At 41.3% G+C, this 22,421-nt stretch overlaps 1 protein-coding gene across 1 annotated transcript in view; it reads left to right on the forward strand.

Moving 5' to 3' along the window:
• Window positions 1-15,283: 15,283 nt before the first annotated feature.
• myo15ab (myosin XVAb) overlaps window positions 15,284-22,421 on the forward strand; it is a 51,910-nt gene continuing 44,772 nt past the window's right edge. The window contains exons 1-4 of the mRNA XM_044347465.1: window positions 15,284-15,370; window positions 18,507-18,644; window positions 18,767-18,989; window positions 19,053-21,445. Coding sequence (XP_044203400.1) covers window positions 18,824-18,989; window positions 19,053-21,445 — 2,559 coding nt within the window. The 5' untranslated portion in view covers window positions 15,284-15,370; window positions 18,507-18,644; window positions 18,767-18,823. The remainder of the gene's footprint in view (window positions 15,371-18,506; window positions 18,645-18,766; window positions 18,990-19,052; window positions 21,446-22,421) is intronic.

Below are 22,421 nucleotides of genomic sequence, written 5' to 3' on the forward strand. Positions count from 1 at the left end.
TAAAATATCAAGAAGATGTGGCGAGTTGAGAAGGGCGCGCGCTAGGGTAATATCGCCATGTCTATCCCCCTCTCCCTCCCTCCAGCCTCCAAAAGAAGCGACTCCAACTTCACAGTTCGTTAAACTGATGGCCTATATCTCTTCCTTCCTTCCTTGTCTGTCTCTGTCGGGTTTTTCTGCCTCTCTGTGTGTCGCTTTTCCTGTTTTGTTTTGGTTTTCTCTTCTTCTTCTTCTCCAAAAAATGAAGATGCGAGAGCGGTATGGTGCACCATCATCTGTCGTTTGGCATCACCTGGTGCCACCTTGCCAAACGAAGCCGAGCGCGCGCGTGTTTGTGCAAACCTCTCTCTCTCTCTCTCTCTCTCTCTCTCTCTCTCTCTCTCTCTCTCTCTCTCTCTCTTTTAGTGTGTGTGTGTGTGTGTGTGTGTGTGTGTGTGTGTGTGTGTGTGTGTGTGTGTGTGTGTGTGCACGCGCGCGCTGTGTGACGACTGTCTCGGCGTCAAACTCTTCTTCTCGCCGCGTCGTGCCTCCGCTTCTCAGAGCAGTCACTGCGCACACATAAAACATTTCATTATCCGCTGATCCTGTTGTTGTAGACCGGTCTTGTGGTCCCCGTGCAGACACCTCTCATCCCCCCCCCAAAAAATGAAGATACCGATCCCTTTTCAAAAAAAAAAAAAAAAAGATTGCACCGAACAGATGATGTGTCATGTTTCCCTCGTCAGCGCCAGAGTTTGTGAAAAGCCACGGGTGAGATAAGGGAAAATAGAGGCGACGCTTGTGAATTACACAGCCTCAATTAAACATAATTAGCAGATCAAAACTGCAGCACAGGGGGTCCTTGGGGAGCGCTGACAAAACTCCCCCCACCGCCCCCCCCCCTCCATCCCTCTCTCTTTGCATCTCCCTCTGAGTGTTGCCTTGGAGTCCCATTGCAGACAGATGGTGTAGATCCTGCATGGGGTCATGTTAGCAGGCCTGGGCTCTACTAGGTCTGGCTGTCATCATAAGCTGAGTTACACTTTGAGGGCAAAAAAAAAAAAAAAAAAAAAAAAAAGCTCAGTGTTAGCAGACCAGAGGGCTTATTATTAAAGAACACTTCACTACTCTCCTCTTCCTCCTCCTCCTCCTCCTCCTCCTCCTCCTCCATCCCTAGAATAAAAATCTCCACCTGTTGAGGTCCTCTATCCTCCTCCGTCAGAGCCAGAGCCTCCGAGGCTTGGAATAAAAGAAATAGACAATTGCATAACGTGGACATAAAAGAGAGGGAGAAAGACTGCACGATGAGTGGATGATGGTCTACTTTTCTTTTGAGAAAAAAAAAAAAATCCCGGGGTTCCAAATATAATAGCTCCGCTGCTTTCTTTCATACCATCCTACCCACCACCATCTCCTCCTGTTACTCACCCATTAGAGGCGTCCTGTTGGGACCGGCCAGACCCAGGACACCCCCTTGGGAAACTGTTGATGCTGTGCAACGCCATTAACGATGGCTTTCATTTTTGGTCTGTTAACCAAAAAATTAGCCCCAATGGAGCATGGCTAAAGCGTGTGTTATATTCTATATTTAGACATTAAGCTGTTGCCAAGGAAATAAAATCATACATTCTTCTGAGGCCCCCATAGATATGTTTTCAAAAGCTGTCCTTTTCCTTAAGTATAATCTCATTCAAGGGTATGCATGCCTGCAGACCTCCCCATAGACATTTCTGGGATGTGACCTTTTTCAGGACTATGTGTGCACATAGACTTGAGGACATATATCTCTCTCTCTCTCATTTAGTATTCATTTATCTGGTACACACCAGCACAACACTTGGACAGTATGGTGAGTCATCTCTTCCCAGTCTGCGGACAGTTGTAGGTACAGTAGCCTATTTAGGCAGCAGGAGAAGAGTCCACAGTGTTGCGTCCCTGTTATTAAAACTGATTTATAACCGCTGGGCTCAGTCATCATGCATCTTTCATGGGGCCAACAGCACATTGAACAGAAGTTACCCGGGCATGTCGTGCTTCAGAGATGACGCCTGGACACACTCACACATGCAGACGCTCAGCTCAGGTTCAAATCTGGCTCCCAGCATCCAAACACCCCAGTGAGCCAGCTGCCTTTACTTCTTCATTTCTGCCATCTGATTAAATTTCACAAGGCTGTTACTAATTGCTCGTACCAGTGTGTGATTATGAAATATTTGAAAGACAAGGGAGACCCATTATCACTGTGTAGTGCGTCAACAGTGTGCTAACTATTTTGTTATAACTCCCTATAATTACTGAAGATAAAAACTCATTCTGCTAATGTTGTTTGGCTAATAATCAAAGCCCAGTAGTCCAATAGTGCTGGAATAAACCAAAGGAAACGAAAAGGAGTCCAATTAAAGCAGTCCCAACTATGAAACCAGCAGGCAGGCACGCAAACAGACTGATAAATAAATAAATAAATGAATAAATAAATAGATAAATAAGTTACAAGGAAGAGAAAATGATTACACAAGGCCTCTGACAAAAAAAAAAATGATGTGGGCAATTTTTTTGTATCCATGGTAACTGACTTCATCAGAGTGTCACCACTTTTATTATGGCAGAGGCACAACCCGGTTACATATGGTCTGTGTTTTGGGAGCTGTCCCGGACTATACAAGTGCCCCATTCATAAAGAACCGGTCACACTAACTGCTACAAGATGCCGGCCACTCATTCACAGACGGATGTACACCGGCCCCACTGATCACACCCACCCAGCACACGAAGCCCTGCTGTAGCCAGCTCACTGCTGATGCAACTAATATAGAAATCTTTTAAAGCTGAGGATTAGCCGCATAGCCAACTGAAACTCAGTCTATAAAAGCCTGTAACTGACAACTTTGCTTAAAAATCTTTTTAGTAAAAGACATTGTTTCCATGACAACAAGACCTGATAGCACAGTTGTATGTTGTATTTTCACAATCAATTTGTATGTTGTTGTTGTTTTTTTTAGCATAGCACTGTGGATTTGATGCTTTTAAGTGTTTAATTCAAAAGCATCCAGTCACAGTCTAACACATGATACCTGCTGCCATACAGTCGTTTCAGTAGCAACACCGACTTGCCCAGTTTTTATAATACATGGGCAACTTCATGCCAGCACACACCAGGGCTTATCTGACAATCATGGAGACTTTGATTGACAAGCAAACACAATAGAAATCCACAAGAGCATGATTCACTTGTTATGTTTCTATGCAACTGGAAGTAAGCTGGTTGGTAAAGTAAGTAGGTGGGCTGCGTTCAGCCTAATGACTGTGTGATGAGCTCAGAGGAGAGGCAAGCCTACAAGACAAAATTTCTGTCTTTTATACAATGATCTTTTTTTTTTCTTTTTTTTTTCTCAGACTGAGGCACTGCCATAGCAAATACATTGCGTTGTAGCTACAGTACATGTCTTTATATAGACTCAGGAAATGAATCACTCCGTCAATAAATGGCAACAAAATAAACAGAAATGTATTCAAGGCTCTCTATCTGGAACAGAACGGTGTGATAGCTGGCATTTACCAAGTTATAGATATTCTCTCTCTCTCTCTCTCTCTCTAGTCTGTCTTTTTACTTTGTCTCCCTCCCTCTCTTGCGTTATCCACCCTCTCTCGCTCTCTCGCCCACAGAGAGTGGGTGACCTGGAATGAGCTCTCCTACAGACGAGAGTTGCTTCCTACAACCAGACAGGGGCAGTGTGTGTAGTGCTTGGATCACAGGAAAGGTTTAGGCTGATTCTCGAGGGGTCTTTCTAGGCGGTACCATCAACCCCATTCAAATTTATAGGCATCTTTGAAAACCACTCATGTAAAAAAATGATGGGTGATTACTTCCTGTCACAGTGCTGATCACAGTGAAAAGTTCATGAGTGCAGCAGCCAAATCAATTAGGTGGAAGTGATGCACTGCGGTGTCTTTTTCACTCGGCCACATCAGCAATTATACTTAGTCTGAAAAGGTCACTCGATAAATTAATAATTAATTGCAAGTAAGGATTTAGAAAGTTTTGAAGCTTTAGTGAGACCTGTCCTCATGAAAATCATCTGTCCTCATTTTCACAACAAAAACCAGAACCATTCTCAGGTGAAATAGGTGAACAAAATATGCATAAATATGAAAATCTCCTCATTAATTTGGAACAAAAATGTGTCTTTTTTTTGATAAAGTAAGTGTACTTTAAGTTAATCAGCACAGGTGAGTTTAAGGATTTGAATAATTCATATCTTGAATAAAGTTAGAGCTGAATAAAATAATATATATTACAACTGAACCTTTTAACTTGACTTTCCAAATTCATACAACTTCCATGGAAAATGTCCATCCATGCAAAGGGCTCAGCTTGGGGAGGTTAGCATAAAATAAAAGAGAAGCGTATACAGAAGCGTGAAAAGACAGTGGCAGCTGTTCCCACTCATATTAAAGGAATAGTGTGACAATTTTTGGAATTACATTTATTAGCTCTCATAATTTGAAAGTTAGATGCGAAGTTTGATCCCATTCTTGTATCTGTCCATTAAATATGAGACTAAAGCCGGAAATTGATTAGCTTAGCTTAGCTTAGCACACAGACTGAAAAAAAGGGAGAAACAGCTAGACTAACTTTGTCCAAAAATAATAAAATCCACCTACAAGCATCTCTAAAGCACACTCATTAAATTATTATATCTCGTTTGTTAAATCTGCACAAAAATTGAAGTACAAAAAATGACATTAGTGCCTTTTGATGTGCTGGTAGGAAGGTTTACATTTGGACAGAACCAGGCTAGCTGTTTCCCCTGTCTTACAGCCTTTGTGCAAGGCTAAGCTAACCAGCAGCTGCTGATACTGTAGGTTCATACTGACTGTACACACATGAGAGCAAATAAGCATATTTCTTAAAATGTCAAACTATTCCTGTAACTCTCAAAAACTAACCTGCAGGTTTAATGAAGACTTGACTCCAATTTAGGCATCCAAGCATGCACAATCACTACAGTGAGATGGAGGTCACAGTCTAACTCTCTACTGCTGCAGCGTGAGGCATTAGGATTGCACACATAGATATGCAGAGAGGACACCGACTCCTCGATATGACCCACCTCGAGTAGCAACCTAGAAAACACACACACGAGTAGCTATGCAGAAATAATGTCCTCCAGTTGATCTGAGAGAGCACTCTTTTAGACTGTGTTGGTTAATTTGCACTTGAAGCACCAGGGCACACTCTGGTTACCAGAGTCTGGTACCCAATTTGACAGCTTGGAAATTCCCAGCACTACAGGGACTCCCATTTGTATGCTCACAGTGTTAAATTTGTGGGGTTCTCAGGTTGTATGTTAGGTACTTTGGTGCTGTGGTCGAGGAGTTGGTGCAATAGAGCGTTTCCATGTTGGAGGCAGTAGTCAAATCAAACCAATTGACAGTCTGTACAGAACAATTTAAACCAGCTCATCTTGAGGCTGTAACTTTTTATGGCCTCTCTATTATCAGGGTAGCAAGACGGGGCATTAAACACCTTACAACCAATAACAACATCCTGACTGAGATTGAAGCATTATTCACTCTCAGATTAACTGAGATCTCCTGATAGAAGGACAAACTCTATGACCGCTAAATACAACATTTCCTGAAAATATTTAAGGGTTTTTGCATAAAGTATTAGGAGTTCAAGTTGGAAGCACCTACATGAGAGCTGAGTTGTGTTTATTCATCAGTGTTGGTAAAGTGTCGGTGAGGCTGCAACACAAAAGGTCAACACCAGTGAGATAAAATTGGGAATGAGCGAACCTGCAAATATTTACTGCTGAACTCTGACAATTTCAGTGATGTATTTTTAGGTGCCCCTTGAGCTCCTAAAATCCACAAGCACACTTGTTTCACTTGTTTTCCATTAACATGAACAACTCAGAAACTGAAAAAAAAACATGCAGCAATTTCTATCAAGAGACTAGTTAACAAATTTTGTGTTGTTGATTAAAGATAGATTAGATCTTCACATTAACTCTATCTGGAGATTATAATGCCCAATTGCGGATATGAATCCAATAATCAGCCAAAACATAAGCTCCCAGCTTGGCCATGATCAGCCAACTGCTAAATGAGTCTTTATCCTGGTGCTGGTAGTGGAAGTTGTTGCTGTTATGCATAAGCATATTGGGTTAATGAAGAGAGAGATGATCAGTTATTGGCTCCTATGTGGGCAAGAAAAAGTTATTTGTTTGGATGATGTGAACCAGAGGGACAAGCCTCTTGCATTTTTTAAAAAAAATACTGGAGGGAATAATTATTAAAAGAAAGAATTGAGAATTAAGCATTCTTATTGATTGAACTTGATGCAAAAAAGACTCTTTTTTTTCTTGCTAAGACTGCTGAAGCTTCATATTAGCCTCAGCTGAACTTTAGATTGCACAGAGCGACAACTGTGGATTTTTCTTCCAATTCATAGGGCGACATTGCTTTTCAGAGGTTGAATTCTTTTGAGCCAGTTTGAACAGGAGAAACAATCACTGCAAACACAAACTCTTTCAATGTTCTTTTGGGTATGTGAGTATTGTTTTAAGACACACCTGAAAAAATGTGAACCTATCTTTTAAGTTCATTTCAGTTAAGAAATGTTGATTTGACAATTTAATTTAATAAAAATTTATGATTTAATAAAGTAATGAATACTATAAATCAACTGATAACTAAAAGTGTTTTTTTTGAAAACGTAAAATTCTTCATTCATTTATTTATTATTAGATTTTTTTTTATCCATTAATGTCTGCATTTATGATTTTTTTGAATTAAATAATTATTTATTTGTCATTTAATTTAGTAGTCAAGAAATCACTTGATATGTTCAAATGGGAGCTCGAACTGAATGTGTGTGTGTGTGTGTGTGTGTGTGTGTGTTTGTGCACTTGTATCTTTTAGCCCAAGTCCCTATTTGGTCATTTTGTAATCTGATGCAGGCTGTTTTTTGGGCCATTTTTCTCCTGAATGGGAAACTCCAGCTCTGCAAGGATATTGTCCATCTGCTACATCTCCTAAAGGACCACTACAGGAGAGAGCGGGTGGTTAAATTATGCAGTCTTACACACACAAACACACACACACACACACACACACACACACACACACACACACACACATTTGTAAGGTGACGCTGTAGCATTTTCTTGGCACATATGGTCTGGTCAATGTGATCAGTGAAGGCCGCATTAACATGGTTGCAGCGGGACTATTTGTCTCTCATGGAAAGCTACATGTTTTCCACCTGCTGCGTAATCTTCTGTGACACTTTGTCGTCCGATGCTGACTGACCAATATTATCCTCGTTACACCACACCCATGAGAACGGCACAAACAGGCTGTTATAGACTGTCACGTTATTAGTGTCATAATGACTCCAATATTGTAGACAATGATGTCAGTTGGGGGATTTAACAGGTTATGATTGATAGCAGTGAAAAATGAAAACTAAATGAAAAACTGTGTGTGTGTCTCTGCATGTACAGGACTATGTGTGGGTGAGTAAACTTGACTTGATGTCCATTTTCCTAACATAAGGGCAGCATTTTTCAGATCTTAAACAGTGTTTTTTTAAAATATGGAATACCACATCCACTGCTGGTAAACTCTGTTAAACATGATGACAAACACATAGAGTATGAGCAGCAATTAAGTATTTAGTTTGCTTGAATTCACATGTGACACAGCAACATTTTGCAGAAATGTGTGTGCATGCATGTGTGTGTGTGTGAGAGAGAGAGAGAGAGAGAGAGCGAGATGAGTGAACAAGTGAATGTGTCATACCTGAATGAGGTGAACTCACTCCAGCTGTTTCTTGACTTATCTCTGACTTTCTCCCGTTGCTCCCCGCTCCCTGAAAGTGAAGTGAAAACAGCTTTTGCAAAATGTTTATGTTAATCAATCATGTTCCAGTGGTGTTTGCATATGCATGTGGTATGTAAAACTTTGATAATAAATGTGGTTCTCCTCTGTATCCTGACTATGACTGTCTGCCTGTGGCAACAACACTCCGAGGCGTAGGTGGGCTGACCATCATGAGTGGACGACTGGGACTTGAGGGCCAGCAGTGAGACGAGAGAGACCCATGCCTTCCCCGTATAGAGCGAGTGTGGGATGTGGGGATGTGGGGGTGGGGGTATTAAGTGCATCAGTGATCAGTGTTTCTCCCTTTTCAATATTGTTTAGATGCTGTACACAGAAAATAACATATAACCGATAAACATGAAAAACAGTGAACCTTGAAATTGCAAGAAGGAATATCAAGAGGAAAAAAGGGCATTTCAAGCACACAACAATTGCAACTAATCAATGGATTTAACACGAGTGCAACAGGTGTCAATTGTGTCTGACTGCAACAGAATTAAGTGCAGTCAAGTGTTGCCTTGAGGTAACACACTTACAAACTGGTAAATACTGATAAGAATGTCAAAATTTTATCTTAATCTGATTAATTATCCTGTTTATCTGTGTACTAATCTCAGTATATTTGCACTGAGAGTTTATATAACCTCAGTATAAACTATATGTCTCTTCAGTAACCAATAATTTTCCAGATTGTCTCTTGTAGCCTTGTTTTCTGTATCTACCTTCTCGCCTGCGAGTAACGTTGACCTTAGTTAATTTTTGGACTTTTGGCTGCTTGCCTGATACCCTCTAGTCTTTCTTGCCTCCGCTGACTGCCTACCTGTTGTTGAACTGAAGTATATCCTGTTTTTTGGACTAGTAAAGCCTGCTTTTGTACTACTACTCCTACCTGCTGAGGCTGCTTGTGGGTCTCACTCCACTGTTACAGTGATACCTAAATCTTAAGGTTTAGGGGGCAGAGTAATGCTGTAAAGTGGTTTAGTCTAAGAATGTACTGTATATTGATTTTCTTCCATCCTCTGCAGTGATTTTAGACACTGCCATTCCTCTTCCATCCTGACCACCAGTTGCCCTCACTGTCTTCCCGCCTTTGCCTGTCAACCTATCCTCCACCTGTCTGCAAACCTGAATATCATTAGCCCCACACTACCTGCCCAGTAGTTTTCCACATCGTCTTTTGCAGCTTTGTTTCCTGTATCTCTACCCGCTTGCCTGTTTTAGTGACTCTGACCACAGTTAGTTTTTGGTCTTATTGGCTGCCTGCCTGATCCCTTCTGGTTTTGTTTGCCTCCGCTGACTGCCTACCTGTTGTTGATGTTATTCTGCCTTTTGACAAGTAAAGCCTGCTGATAACCCTAAAGTTTGAGGCTCAGAAATTCAGATGTTTAGGGGGGCAGAGATCATAGAACACCATGACAACACGGAGGGAGTAAAGAAGTTGAGTCTTAGAATGTACTGTATAATGATTTTCACCCAGTCATCCATCATTGTGTCTGGGTCTGGTTTGTGGTGAAGAACAGGCCAGCGGTCTGTCTCCCCTGCCAGATCCTCCACTTCCTCCTGGGGATTGATTTTCAATCTTTATTTAACCTTTAGTTGTCACAGACTGCCTATAGGCCTGTAGGATATAGGCTACGGTATCGTTTGACAAATAAATTATTTAAGTTAATATAACATGCATGACATCATAAAACAAATTCAGGTATAGGATACGCTTCTGTTTAAGGTATTTTTCCAACCAAAATTGTTTGGGCTGCGTGTGGTATTTACAGCCTCTACACAGTGAAATAGAAGCTTATAAAGACCACTGGAGGATAGTGTTATATCCTTCCTGTTTTACTGCAGGCTGTTAAGGTTAATTCAAGATAATCCAAACTCATCCAAATGTTAAATTTCACATCACCCGTTATTGAAATGTCAAGTTTAACCATTTCGTTTTTAGTAGATTGTAGATTGTAGATGATCTTTGTAGACAGTACGGAAATACTTTATTTCTGTGTTTCCACAGTGTAAGTGGCAAAATGTGTGGGGCTACTGCAGGTCTGTTGAAGTCAGCCCTTCCGAATATAAATTTGTAGAACCTGCCTGCTCACAACACATCAGTATGCAGAGAGCAAGAGACAGTTGTGCATCTTACACATAATGTATAATAAGAGTAAATGTCTCAAATTGCTACAACATTAGTCAAACAACAAAGTCCGAGGCCACAGGTGTCCCCTCTGCTGCCTATCTTCCTTTTTGCTTTGTGTCTAAATTGGAAAATATCCACTATGGTTGGACTGCCTTCTTTGCTCTATTTAAAAAGATCTTAAATTGTAATTTGGCTTCATCTAACAGGCTTATGAGATGCATTAGCTTTCATATAAATTACATTTCTGTTCTAAATTGCCAAGACAGGTGTTATCTCTGCGCCACAGCATCATCCCAACATGAAAGCATGATCTCAGAACCAAGTGGTTCTTGATGATCAAATAATCACCTGCTGTGCAGAAAACATGATAATTTCATCTCTGTGGCCCCTTTTCTCTCGTATACTTGGGAGTGGGGTAGACCTAAAGCTGCACTAAGCAAAATCCTCAGAGCTGTTGTGTTTTCAAAACACCCAGAGGAAAGAAATATTAAATTCTTTAAGCTGTGTGACAGAGTGATTATGTTGCCTTACTGTCAAAAATTTAACAGCTATCTAAAGAAATACTTTCACATTAGATCAGGTCTAATGAATATTTTGAATGTGAATAAATACCACAGAAATTTTATAAATGAAAGCCCATTTCTGAAACCTAGAGAGAAGACAAGTATTGCCACTTTGTATTACTTACATTTTTAACTGTACCTGAATGGTTAGAACTTATTCATTCCTAATAAGTGTTTTAATATAGTCAGTGCTATTTTAGTACTTTTATCCAGATCATGGTGACTTTGTGAATCTGTTGATGGGAGGTTGCCGATCAGTAAAAAAAAAAGCCACATTGACATATAACATGAATGTTGCTGTGAAGCTGCTGGATATCCCTTTCAGTTTCCCGCCCTCCCCATCTGAACGCAAGTTTCTCATGCTCAAGGTCAAGACAAAGATATTCTTAATTTAATTCATTCCCAGGAGCCAACAGAATTTTAATGAACTACTAGTGTGGAATAGATAGACCTTGCATCATCGTTTTAAAATATATTTCGTATCAGCTGATGATAGTCAACCTTATACACTTTCTGCTCATCTTTTATTTTTCTTTATGTATGATCATTTGGTGATAGAAATTACCCACAAAAAAACAAAAACTTAATTTGTAAGAAGCATATATAGATTATAGATTAGATTATAGATTATATATAGAAATTGACAGGAAAAACAGTGAGAGAGAGGAGTATGACATATGTATGACAACAAAGGTCTGCAGCAGGACTTAAACAAGGGACATTGTGGTTACACAGCATATATCTTAATACTTTTAATATTATTTATAATTTTTCCACATAGTAAAATTCTTACGGCTTACAGTTTGAATATCTTATTAAATGGTTGCAGGTGAATTGTTCTGTGATTTCTGCTTTCCAAGGACTCACAACAGAAGCACAATAACAAAAACATGTTTTATTTTATTACATTTAAAAAACTTTTCGTGAAGCCAAATTGTCTCATTATTAGGTAACTCTCTATCTGATGAAGAGGGACTTCTGTACGCTGATAAAGAGTCAATTTGAGCAAGAAACATACCTTTACAGTTTTGTGAGACCTTGGGTAGCAGAAATCACAACACAATGTTTGGACTCAGTGCTTAGACAAAAAAGTTCACACTGATTACAGATGAATTGTACCAATATCTGTGACAAAATTAGATCCAAGGATTTTGGCACACTAAAACACAACTTTAATCAGAGTGAGAAACATATATTTTATTTTTATTTATATGAAATATATACATATATTTCAACATTATTTTAGTGAATATTACTATATGAGCTAAATACTTACACCTACAGTGTATATGCTAATTACCTCATGTGTATAGGTTGTGTATGTGTCATTTATATTTTGTGCTGTCCACTGAACAGCCAAATCATATTTTATACAACTTACTTATGATTTATAAGTGCAAATTAAGAGTCACATGCTTTATGTTTCATATATCATAGAACTCTATATGTATTGTACTGTATTTGACCTGTATGTTATTTACAAAGTATGATATAGTGCAAGTTTGTGGTACTAGACTTGCATTGAAAAGTATGATAATATTTCCTTGGGTCACCAGGGAACAATGAGTGTCTTTCTTCATCTATTCATCCAAATATAAAAATGTGTACTGAATTGGTTGTCTCATGTTTAGAATAATGTCCTATGTTGCTCTTTACAGCACTTAGAGAATTTGTGTGTCTTTCCTTGATGCAAAGATTTAACATTTCTGTCCCCGAACCTCCGATAATCATTATGCAAGTCCATAATTACAATCACTTGCTATACATTCCTATGATATTCTATCTAATTTCCCACAAATACAGCTTCTTATCCTCTTTAAGACTATTTGTCAGTGTCAACTAGCCCTTACCCCCTCACACACACACCCACTCCATCCATCTTGGAGTGGGTGTGTGAGTGGGTGTGCTGACTGCTGGCTGTGGGACACTGTAGATTCTGCAGCACTGGGTCCATGTATGTAGCTAAGCGGATCTGCTTAGATAATCTAAAAGAAAAGAAAAGAAGCATTTTTCTGAGTGGCAGAGACAAATTCCCTACAGTTTGGAGTGGAACAGCAGTCAGGTGGTTCCCTCAACAGGCAGGAGTTCAACATGTGACTCAAGGATACTTCAGCAACAGCAGGGATTATTTAAAACTGATAGACACACAGCAGGGCCCTTGCGACTCCAGCAGCCTCGCAATCCTCCACTATCCGGCCTAACCAGGTGGAGCGTCTATTAAATGGATGTGGATGGATGTAACCTGCTGCTTTTCTGTCTTTTGAACATCCAATTTCTCTATCTATCTGTCTATCTGTCTATCTATCTATCTATCTATCTATCTATCTATCTATCTATCTACTGTATGTGTCTTTTTCTTTTTGCTCTCTAACGCACACACAAACACACACACACACACACACACATGCACAGGTCTGTCTGTCCCACTGGGAGCCTTCTACAGTCACCCTCTGACCTGCTGCAGAGACCGGGTGTCTCGGAGCAGCTGTTCCAGCTCAGGACTCAGCTGAGTCCTTATAGAGAAAAACTAATGTAGGTAATCTGCACACCAATTTATCACCTGCTGTCCGACCAGCAGAGTCTGGTCATGGGATACCTCACAACTGCATCAATTTCAGACTCAGAAGTAATAAGCCAGGGCTACTTTTTCTGTAATTTCCAACTGTTAATTATAAATTTTAGCCTTCTTACATTTAAACTCTTCATTTCAATTATCTCATGATACATCTCCTCCGATATTTTTCTTTTCAAATAACTAGTCTAAAGTCTATCTTGACACCTGCTGCAACATTTTTCCTGCAAAAACATCACAGACTTCCCGAAACAGGGTTTTGCTCTATACTGTATGTTATTCCAGAAAAGCAGCTTGTACCTGCAGGGTGATGCCATTACTTTCCTTGAATGATTCACATGGCCCGGAGCTGGACAGGGGTCCAAGCACATGTCAAGCATTATAGATATTTACTGTTTCAGGGCCCTGAGCGAGCTGTTGTCAGGGGGCCACAATTTGTAGCAGCGACTCCTGGTTGTACCCCTTCAAAATAATCCAGATAATGCTGGCCGGCTTCAAGGGGGAACAAAATAGCACTGATGCCAAACAGTGTTACTACCTTTTAGCTCTGTAAAATTAAAACAGGCACAAACACACACATACACTCAGTAGAGTGGTGCCCTCGACTATAATTCATCTAATCCAGTGGTTCACAGCCTTTTTTGGCTTGTTACCCTTTTAAATAAAGCACTTTGTGAGTCCTTGTCACAGGTTGCACAAGTCGAACAGTCATGAAAAATTCAGATTAAATTAAAAGTGGTGTATTTTACTTCATTTCATTTGGATAGCTTTTAGAGTCCTGAATACATAAAATCATTCAGTAATTCACAAGGGAAAAGCAACAATAAGAGAATTAAGCACGACTCTCTGTAGCAGAAACATGTTTTTTCTGCTTTCTGAATCTGACCATCATCTCATGACCTCGCAGATTTATTCCCCAAATTGGGAACCAATGATCTAATCAATCACATAGTGTGACTAATTTAATTGCACATCAGCAGTTGTATTACCAAGGGCATTGTTTAAGAAGCCTAATATGCTGCTCAGTGGTCAAAACAATGAAAACAGTGTCTTAGTTTTGGTTAGAACAGAAGCTGACAGGCTGCAGAACTGACTGCGCTGACAAAGACTGGCTGTTCAGTGTTTGGCTGCCAGCTACAGAAAGACAACAGTATATGAAATTTGTTTACCCAAAACACTGCACTTGTGCCTATTGGTTGAAGTCTATGTAAGTCACTGCTTGAGGAACAGCGCTAAAAATAGCTCGAAGGAAGCCAAAGGCTTGTTTTTCTTAAAACCAGTGAGGTCTTGCTTCGTGGCTCTGCACAGTGGGTTTAATATCAAAGCCAAAACCTGCTCTGATACTGGCGGCCAGCCGGTCGTGTGGGGGGGGGGGGGGGGGGGGGGACGGCAAGGTCATCTGGGTTATACAGTGAATCCGGAGGAGATGCAGCAGTTTGTGGCGCTCTGCTATTTGTTTGCTGTCAGGCGGGTCCATCTGGCGGGCAACAGAAGGATTGCTCATGTGGAGACGTTAACGGTACGTTTTCTTGTACATCTCTCTCACCTACCTACATCTGTTATGCTCCATTTACCCCTTTAGCCATAAAATGACACACTTTCTCACTGAGTTAAGTCCGGATGAGAGATTTTTTTTTTTTTTTTTTTTTATGTCCAAAGCCCATGATAAAAACAATTAACACCAGTGAAGGGGAAACCTACTTTTTCACTTAAAAACAAAACAAAACAAAACAAACACATTATACAACCTCTGGTGTGGGTCTACTTAGTATTTGTAAACGCTAAAAAAAACATATGAACAATATTAAAAATTAAATAGCATTTAAGTGTATGTGCCTTGTTTGTTTACCATCGGTGTGTATCACAGCGTTTGACACAAGCAGCCCACCCGCGGTGCTCAGGTCTCACCGGAGTGTGTGGAACTCAAGCCCCCGGCCGGTCACCGAAGAATAGTCGTTAAATATTCATCCTCCGTTCCCGGTGGCACACTTTTCCTCCTTGTGAACCGACCCCTGCTGCTCTGATCCTCGCCAGAGGAGCAGCAGAGGTGGGGAGCTGTGTGAGTGGTTAAGATTAAGAAAAATGTAAACGGGATTTGTTTTACTTTTTGGTGTTTTTAACCTCCCCTTACCCCCCGCCCCCCTTCTTTTTTGGACCTATAAGAGGATGGGGAAACGTGACTACGGAGCTCCCGTGACGTGAGCAACCCCGGAGGATGGGTGTGCAGGAGGAAAGGTGAGTTTCTGGGGACATTCACCGTCCTTCATCCCTCCCCTTCAGCCCACACAAAAAGTGTGCAGAGCAAGTCCATCAGTTTGCCTGCACACATTAGTTAGGCCACTTTTCTCCTGCAAGATAAATGTTTCCCCTTGATGTGTGCTGATTTACTGTATCTCATCGCCTCTCATTATACAGTGAGATTATATCAAATCACCAAAAAAAGAGTGCTGAATGATTAGCTAATTGCTGTGTTGTGCGATTTTACACTTGCTGCGGGCCTCTTAACTTGTCAGCCAACTCCAAACTATTAAGAGTGCTGCAGGTGTAATGCTGGTCCACTAGATAGCAGCAGATTACTGTGTGTGTGTGTGTGTGTGTGTGTGTGTATGTGTGTATGTGTGTAGGTGTAGTGACAAACATGGTCTACTGCTTCCCCCTAAGGACCTGAATGCTTTTGATGAGCCTCATCAAATCCACCTCTGTCATAAGTCTGCTTTTCTCTCCCGGGCATGTATCCCAGTTTCTCTATGTTGTCTCTTCTCTACAAATTCTATCAAGAGATGGAGGACCACCTGCCAGCAGCGATTGCTTTGGGAAGAAGGGAGACTGGCTGAAACTCAGAGCTTTTCACGTTTGATATAGTCTTTTCATTCTGGTTCAAAGGCGGATGTATGGTTAGAGACAAACCGTGGGAAATGCAAGAAAAAATACTCTTTCATCATGCTGTCTCTCATTCTAATGCACACGTGCACCCATTCAAAGACATAACTCTGCATTCACTACATGTGCTCTTTGCTGGATGTTAATGATCAGATAGACTTACGTAGCAAGACCAAAAGATCAGGATCTGGCAACCCAACACCTATACCCTGTAACAGGACAGATCCGGCAATCCGACCCCTTCCCTCTGGAAGAGGAATAATTTGGTTGATGGCACTAATAATCACAGCCCTGTTACTGATCCTTCACTAGCCGTGTGTGTGTCTGTTTGTGAGAGTCATTCCTCTGTTATTGATACCTAGAGGGAAGACGTCATACGTCTAACAAGTGGGTGTTTCTCCTGCCTCTGCTCTTTCTCTCGCTGTTACGTATGTGGAAGTAGGTTGGTGGTAGCCTGCGTTGCTCATATTGATGCTGTTTAAATAGGATATTTCTGACAATGATGCATCACAGATTTTCACTTATACACACACACACAGATCAGCACCTGATCACACTGTTCAAGACGCAGAAATCAGGTGTCGTACTAAAGAAGGTCTTCAGCAGAGCCTGGACCTTCTCCATCAGTACTGTCAGACCAGGGCCCTGACAGTTGAAGAGGACCAAAATCACTTTCCAAAAAAGATCAAGGTTACAAAGAAATGACCCAATATTTAAAATAGTTGGGACCCAAATAGAACAAAGAAATACCTGTACTTACCTAGGTTTACAGATTAGTTCCACAGGAAACTTTGTGTGTGTTCACTTCAAATCCAAATTCCAGTTAAGACATGGCTAAAAATATTAAATCAGTTATAGAATCGATTGCATTGTACAGCAGCGAGGTATGGGGCCGCTTACTACAAAATGATTGGGCAAAATGGGACAAAAATACAACTGAAAACCTGCATGCAGAGTTCTGTAAAAGCATTCTCTCTTTATTTTATTTTATTATCAGTATCATATATATGTATATATAATCTTATTGAATTGAAATTATTACTCTGGGAAAAGAGGAATAGATTAAAGCTCAGGCAGTGTAAAGGTGTATCTACATGACTTCTCTCATGCATAAGTATACATGCAGCACATTCATAATAAGGAAATTAGAGGCTGTTAATTATAAGATATTTGTGAATTTGATGGCATCTTACTGCCCATCAGGCTTATCTTCTGCATCCCATGTCTGTCTCTCTTTCTCTCTCTCTATCTCTCTCTCTCTCTCAACCTTTTGTATTATTTATGCCCCGCCCCCTCAGTAGCCCAGAGCTCTCGAGTTTCACCTGTAGAGCCAGATGACAAATTAAGACTCCTTCTACGACCCGCCAGAAGGAACTCCTCCAACGCACACATACATATACACATACACATATATACCCACACGGAAACGCGCACACATACACACAAACAGGCAACCCATCTGCCCTTCTCTCTCTCTCTCCCTCACACACACACACACACACACACACACACACACACACACTCTAGCTATCACAAACTCTGAGGAGGGCCGTGTGAGCAGAGTGGTGTGTTGAGTGAGGGAATGTGTTGTAGTGAGCAACAGAGGACGGAGTAGGTCAGAGGAAGAAGCTGAGTGTGACCTAAAGACTTTGTCCCAGAATTTTTTTGTTTTTGTTTATTTTTAACTGCTAAAGAAGAGAGACCTCCAGCAAGGACACAACAAATTTGAAGACTACAAAGATCCTGGCAACCACCACACTTGCTCTTCTGTGTCGTTTGTCATTGAATGTGGAGGTGACTATGATGGAAAGCTGTCTCAATGAATGACTGTGGTGACACGGCCACAAGGGTTTGTTTTTAACTGCAACTCTACTGGAGGACTGACCATAGTAGAGATACAGCCTGATTTTTAGTAGCAGCTGCATGTTTTGTGTGTGTGTGTTTTTTTTTTTCATTTTGTTTGTTTAGTTTAGTTTTTTGTTTCCTGTCCGCATGGATCATGCTGTGTGTAGAGTGGATGCTATGCATACACAAGCAGAAGTAGATTTATAGGAGGTGTTTTTGCTCTGACCATTTGAACCCTTTGACCTTGGAGGTCACATGCAGAGCTGGACATCTATGGATGGTTATTGTACATCACTGTGTAGGAGCCAGAGGGGGATAGGAGATTTCTAGGTAAAAATTTCTGGACACCTCTGGGTCTAAAATAGCAAACTAGGGTTAAAGGTCTAATAGTTAAAGAACACTGGGCAGACATTGGAGATCTATGGGTAGAGTTTAAAGATTTCTAACCAAGTTGTGGTGCTAAAACAGTGTCATGGACTTAATAGTTAATACATTTTAGTACAGTTACTGAATGGGAAAGTGATATGAAGATCAAAGTTTAGACTTGATTACCTGGTTTCATTGTGTGTATGCCAATATTTGTGTGTGAGTGTGAGTGTAGGCAAAAAGATTCCTGAATGTATCTATGTACTTTTTGTCTTTACAGGAGCCTTCATGGGGACCAGATTTGGGCAGTGTAGTACTGCTTTGGCCAGGTGGACCTGTCCTCACACAGATACTGAACCTGCATATATTGCTGGCACAAATTCAACCAGGCATATCTAAACTGAGGAATCTTTTAAAGGTCAGACTTCTAGTCATATTTTCTTAAAATGTCATATCATATTTTCTTCATGTTAACATACTCCTACAACATTTCCCTCCATACATCGTACATGTAATATTTATGTGTTTGTGTGTTTGAAGGTTTACAGCATTACATCCTGAAGAGAGGGCATGGTGTGTTCCTAGCTACTTGTCAAAATGCCCGGCAAGAAAGATCCCAAGAAGGACGCGAAGAAGGGAGGAAAACCTGAACCAGAGAAAAAGAAAGAGGAGGAAAAGAAAGGAAAAGATGACAAAAAGGGAGGAAAAGATGACAAGAAAGCTGGCAAGGATGATAAGAAAGCTGGCAAGGATGATAAGAAAAGTGGAAAGGATGATAAGAAAGGTGGAAAGGATGATAAAAAAGGTGGAAAGGATGATAAGAAAGGAGGGAAGAAGGGAAAGGAGGAACCACCTAAGGGGAAAGATGATGGAAAGAAAGGAAAAGACAAAGGCAAGGGAAAGAAGGTGGAATCTGAGGAGGAGGAAGATGAAGAGCTCCTGAGTGATGAAGAAGAGGATGAAGAGTTCAGTGAAGAAGATGATGAGGAGGAAGACTCAGAGGATGACAGGAGAGGGAGGGGGCGAGGAGGCAAGGGGGCTAAAGGAAAGAAAGGGGGAAAGTCTAGACGTGGGGAAGATTCTGAAGAAGATGAGGAGGAGGAGGAACATGAAGATGAAGAGGATGAGGAGGAGGAGGATGATTATGATTATGCTGAATCCAAAAAGAAATCCAAAGATCACCGCCACCATCATAAAGGAGGGAAATCTGATGCTGATCCAAAGAAGAAGAAAGGAAAGAAGAAAGAGGAGGCTCCGCAGCTTCCGATAAGGGAAATCCCAAAGAAAGGTCTGAAGAACATGTCCAGGATGTTCATGAAGTTTTCCGGCTTCAAGAAGCGGAGGAACAGCAGGAAGAAGCTAAAAAGTACATTCAGTTTGTTTCTGGGGTTGGGTAAGAGAAGAAAAAAACTTGCTAAGAAGAAACGCCGCAAGTCAATGCTGAAGAACACCTCTCGATTCATGATGAGGTTTAAGGCCAGCAAAAAGAGGAAAAAAGAGAGGGAGGCCAAAGAGAGGGCAGAAGCAAATGGTGGGAAGAAGCCAACCTATATGCTGCTTCGTCTGGGAGGAGGAAGAGATTCAGTGGAGAAGAAGGGTGGTTTCTTTAAAGGGTTATTTGGAAAAAAGGACGGTGATGGCCGAACTGATGGCTTCAAGAACAGAAGTTCGTTGCTGGGTAGGGTTGCAGCAGCAACTAATTGGCTGACCAATCGCTTCCTGTCCACTAAAATGCGTCGAAATTCGGGACACCATGGCTGGGGGGGACGTAGAGCACACAGCCGCCAAGCCAGCTCCAGAGGTTATCTCCGTGGTTACCATAACGATGGGTATGAGCATGGGGAGGAGGCTTATGGATATGACCAGCGGCATTCAGTCCGCCAGAAAGGTTATGGAGGCTATGGTGATGGTTATGGTGGTTATGGAGACGAGGCAGCTGCAGCATATGAAAGTCAGGGTCACTTTGGTTACTATGACAATGGAGCAGGTGGAGCAGACTATCAGGACCTGGGTTACTATGAAGAAGAAGGAGTCTATGATCCAAATGCAGACTATTATGAAGGTGGTCTCTATGATGAAGACATGGGGGACTACTATGACCCTTATTTCGCTGCCCAAGGCTACTATAACAACCAGGAAGCTAATTACTATGGTTACCAGCAACAACAGGCAATGGCAATGTATGGTGACGAGGGTCTGGACTACTATGCACTGGTGGGTGGGGACCATATGCATGAAGGAGAGATGGATGGATTTCTTGGCCCTCAGGCTCAGGGTTATTATGATGAAAATGGTCAAGGAGTTTACTATAATAATGGACAAGGGGATTACTATGACAACGGACAGACAGGTTATGAGAATCCTTATGCAGTAACGATGGGGATGCAAGGAGGATTTCCACCAGACTATCAATTTAGCTATAGTGATGCTGGCATGCCCTACCAAGACTACAGCTCCCAGCAGGCCATTGGTTTCCCACAAGGAGGCCAGCAGGTCTTTGGCTTTGGAGGGCAAGGGATGGATCAGGTACAGGGCCTATATGGGGACCAGTATGCAGACCACTTGGATCAATATGGGGATGGTACTGGCGGGGTTCAGGGAGGTGAGATGACATTTAGAGTTCCTAGACCTCAAGTGCGCCTATTTGGGAAAGAGCGTCTAGATGTGCCCCTGCCCCCTCCACCTACTTTGCCACCTGATCCAGAGTTTGAAGACATGTCAGAAATCCAGTATGAAGACCAGATGCCTTTTCCACCAGGTCAAGATGCTGCCATGATGTCATCACAGCAGCAAATGGCATTGTCACCACAACAACAAATGATGATGTCTCCTCAAGAGCAAATGATGATGTCTTTGCAACAAGAAACTATGATGTCCCCTCAAGAACAAATGATGATGCCACCACGGATAATGTCACCACAGCAACAGATGATTTTACAACAAGAACAGAGTATGTCACCCCAAATGATGCCATCACAGATTATGTCCCCACAACAGATAATGACCCCACAGCAACAGATGATGTCGCAGCAAATGATGTCACCACAGCAGATGATGCCACAGCCAATGATGTCACCACAGGAGCAGATGATGTCGCAGCAAATGATGTCACCACAGCAGATGATGCCACAACCGATGATGTCACCACAGGAGCAGATGATGTCACAGCAATTGATGTCGCCCCAGCAACAGATGTATCCAGAAATGATGCCGCCCCAGGTAATTCCAGCCTTGGTGTTTCATGATTGATTCTGAATATCCATACTCTTTTAGAGGGTTGACTGGTTCTCTAACTGGTATCAAATATATGGAAAGCATATATTTATGTATTGTAACTACATAGCACAAACATTTTTCAGTAAGCTTTTAAGTTTTATCAGAATACATTTAGTTAACTGTCATTGAGGAGCAAGTCTGCTGATTTCCAATCTGATTCATAATGAGGGGTGGACATGTGAAAATCAGACAAAATATCCTGTTGCATTCTGAAGAGCACACCTCTACTGCCTCTTAAACTGGAATTATGCTTCTCTGGGCTACATGTGGGCTGCACGTGCACAGGGGTTGCACGGTGCACTTTTGCATGGCTCTTTCTTTTATGGTCAATATGAGAAGTTGTTGACATTTGGGAGGTGTGCATATTGGCTCTTATGCGAGTCCCCACAACCTATAACACCTATAACATGCCCATAACACCCTTCACTGTACAGAGATGTTTACATGTATCTTCAGAGAAGCATAATTTCAGCTTTAAGCACCAGCTTGAGTTACACAGTCCCACCTTGGAGAGACAGCCATGGCATCTCCATAGAACTGATGTCTATGCTATCACATTTTATGCAAGCATCAAGACTTCAGTCTTCGGAGCTCCCACAGAAATGTTAGCAATAATATTAGCCACACAGAGGTACTATGTTGGGGTGGAGTGGGGGGTATACTTAATGTAGTTTTCACAATGAATACTGGATTTTGTAGTAATTGGTAAAAACAGAACTTGACTATAAGCTGACGATGCCTTTTTACTCTGCCAGGACTTTCAAAAATGTACATTATACTCACAATAACAATGGTTCACAAAAACTGTTAATTGTAGAGCAGATGTATCCAATTTCCAGAACTTCACATAAGGGTGGTAGTATTTCTAATTGGTATACCATAACAATTTTCACTACAACCTTAATACTATTTTCAGTAG

This window comes from Thunnus albacares, chromosome 3 (genome assembly GCF_914725855.1).
Source record: "Thunnus albacares chromosome 3, fThuAlb1.1, whole genome shotgun sequence".
In the NCBI taxonomy this organism is placed as follows: Eukaryota; Metazoa; Chordata; class Actinopteri; order Scombriformes; family Scombridae; genus Thunnus; species Thunnus albacares.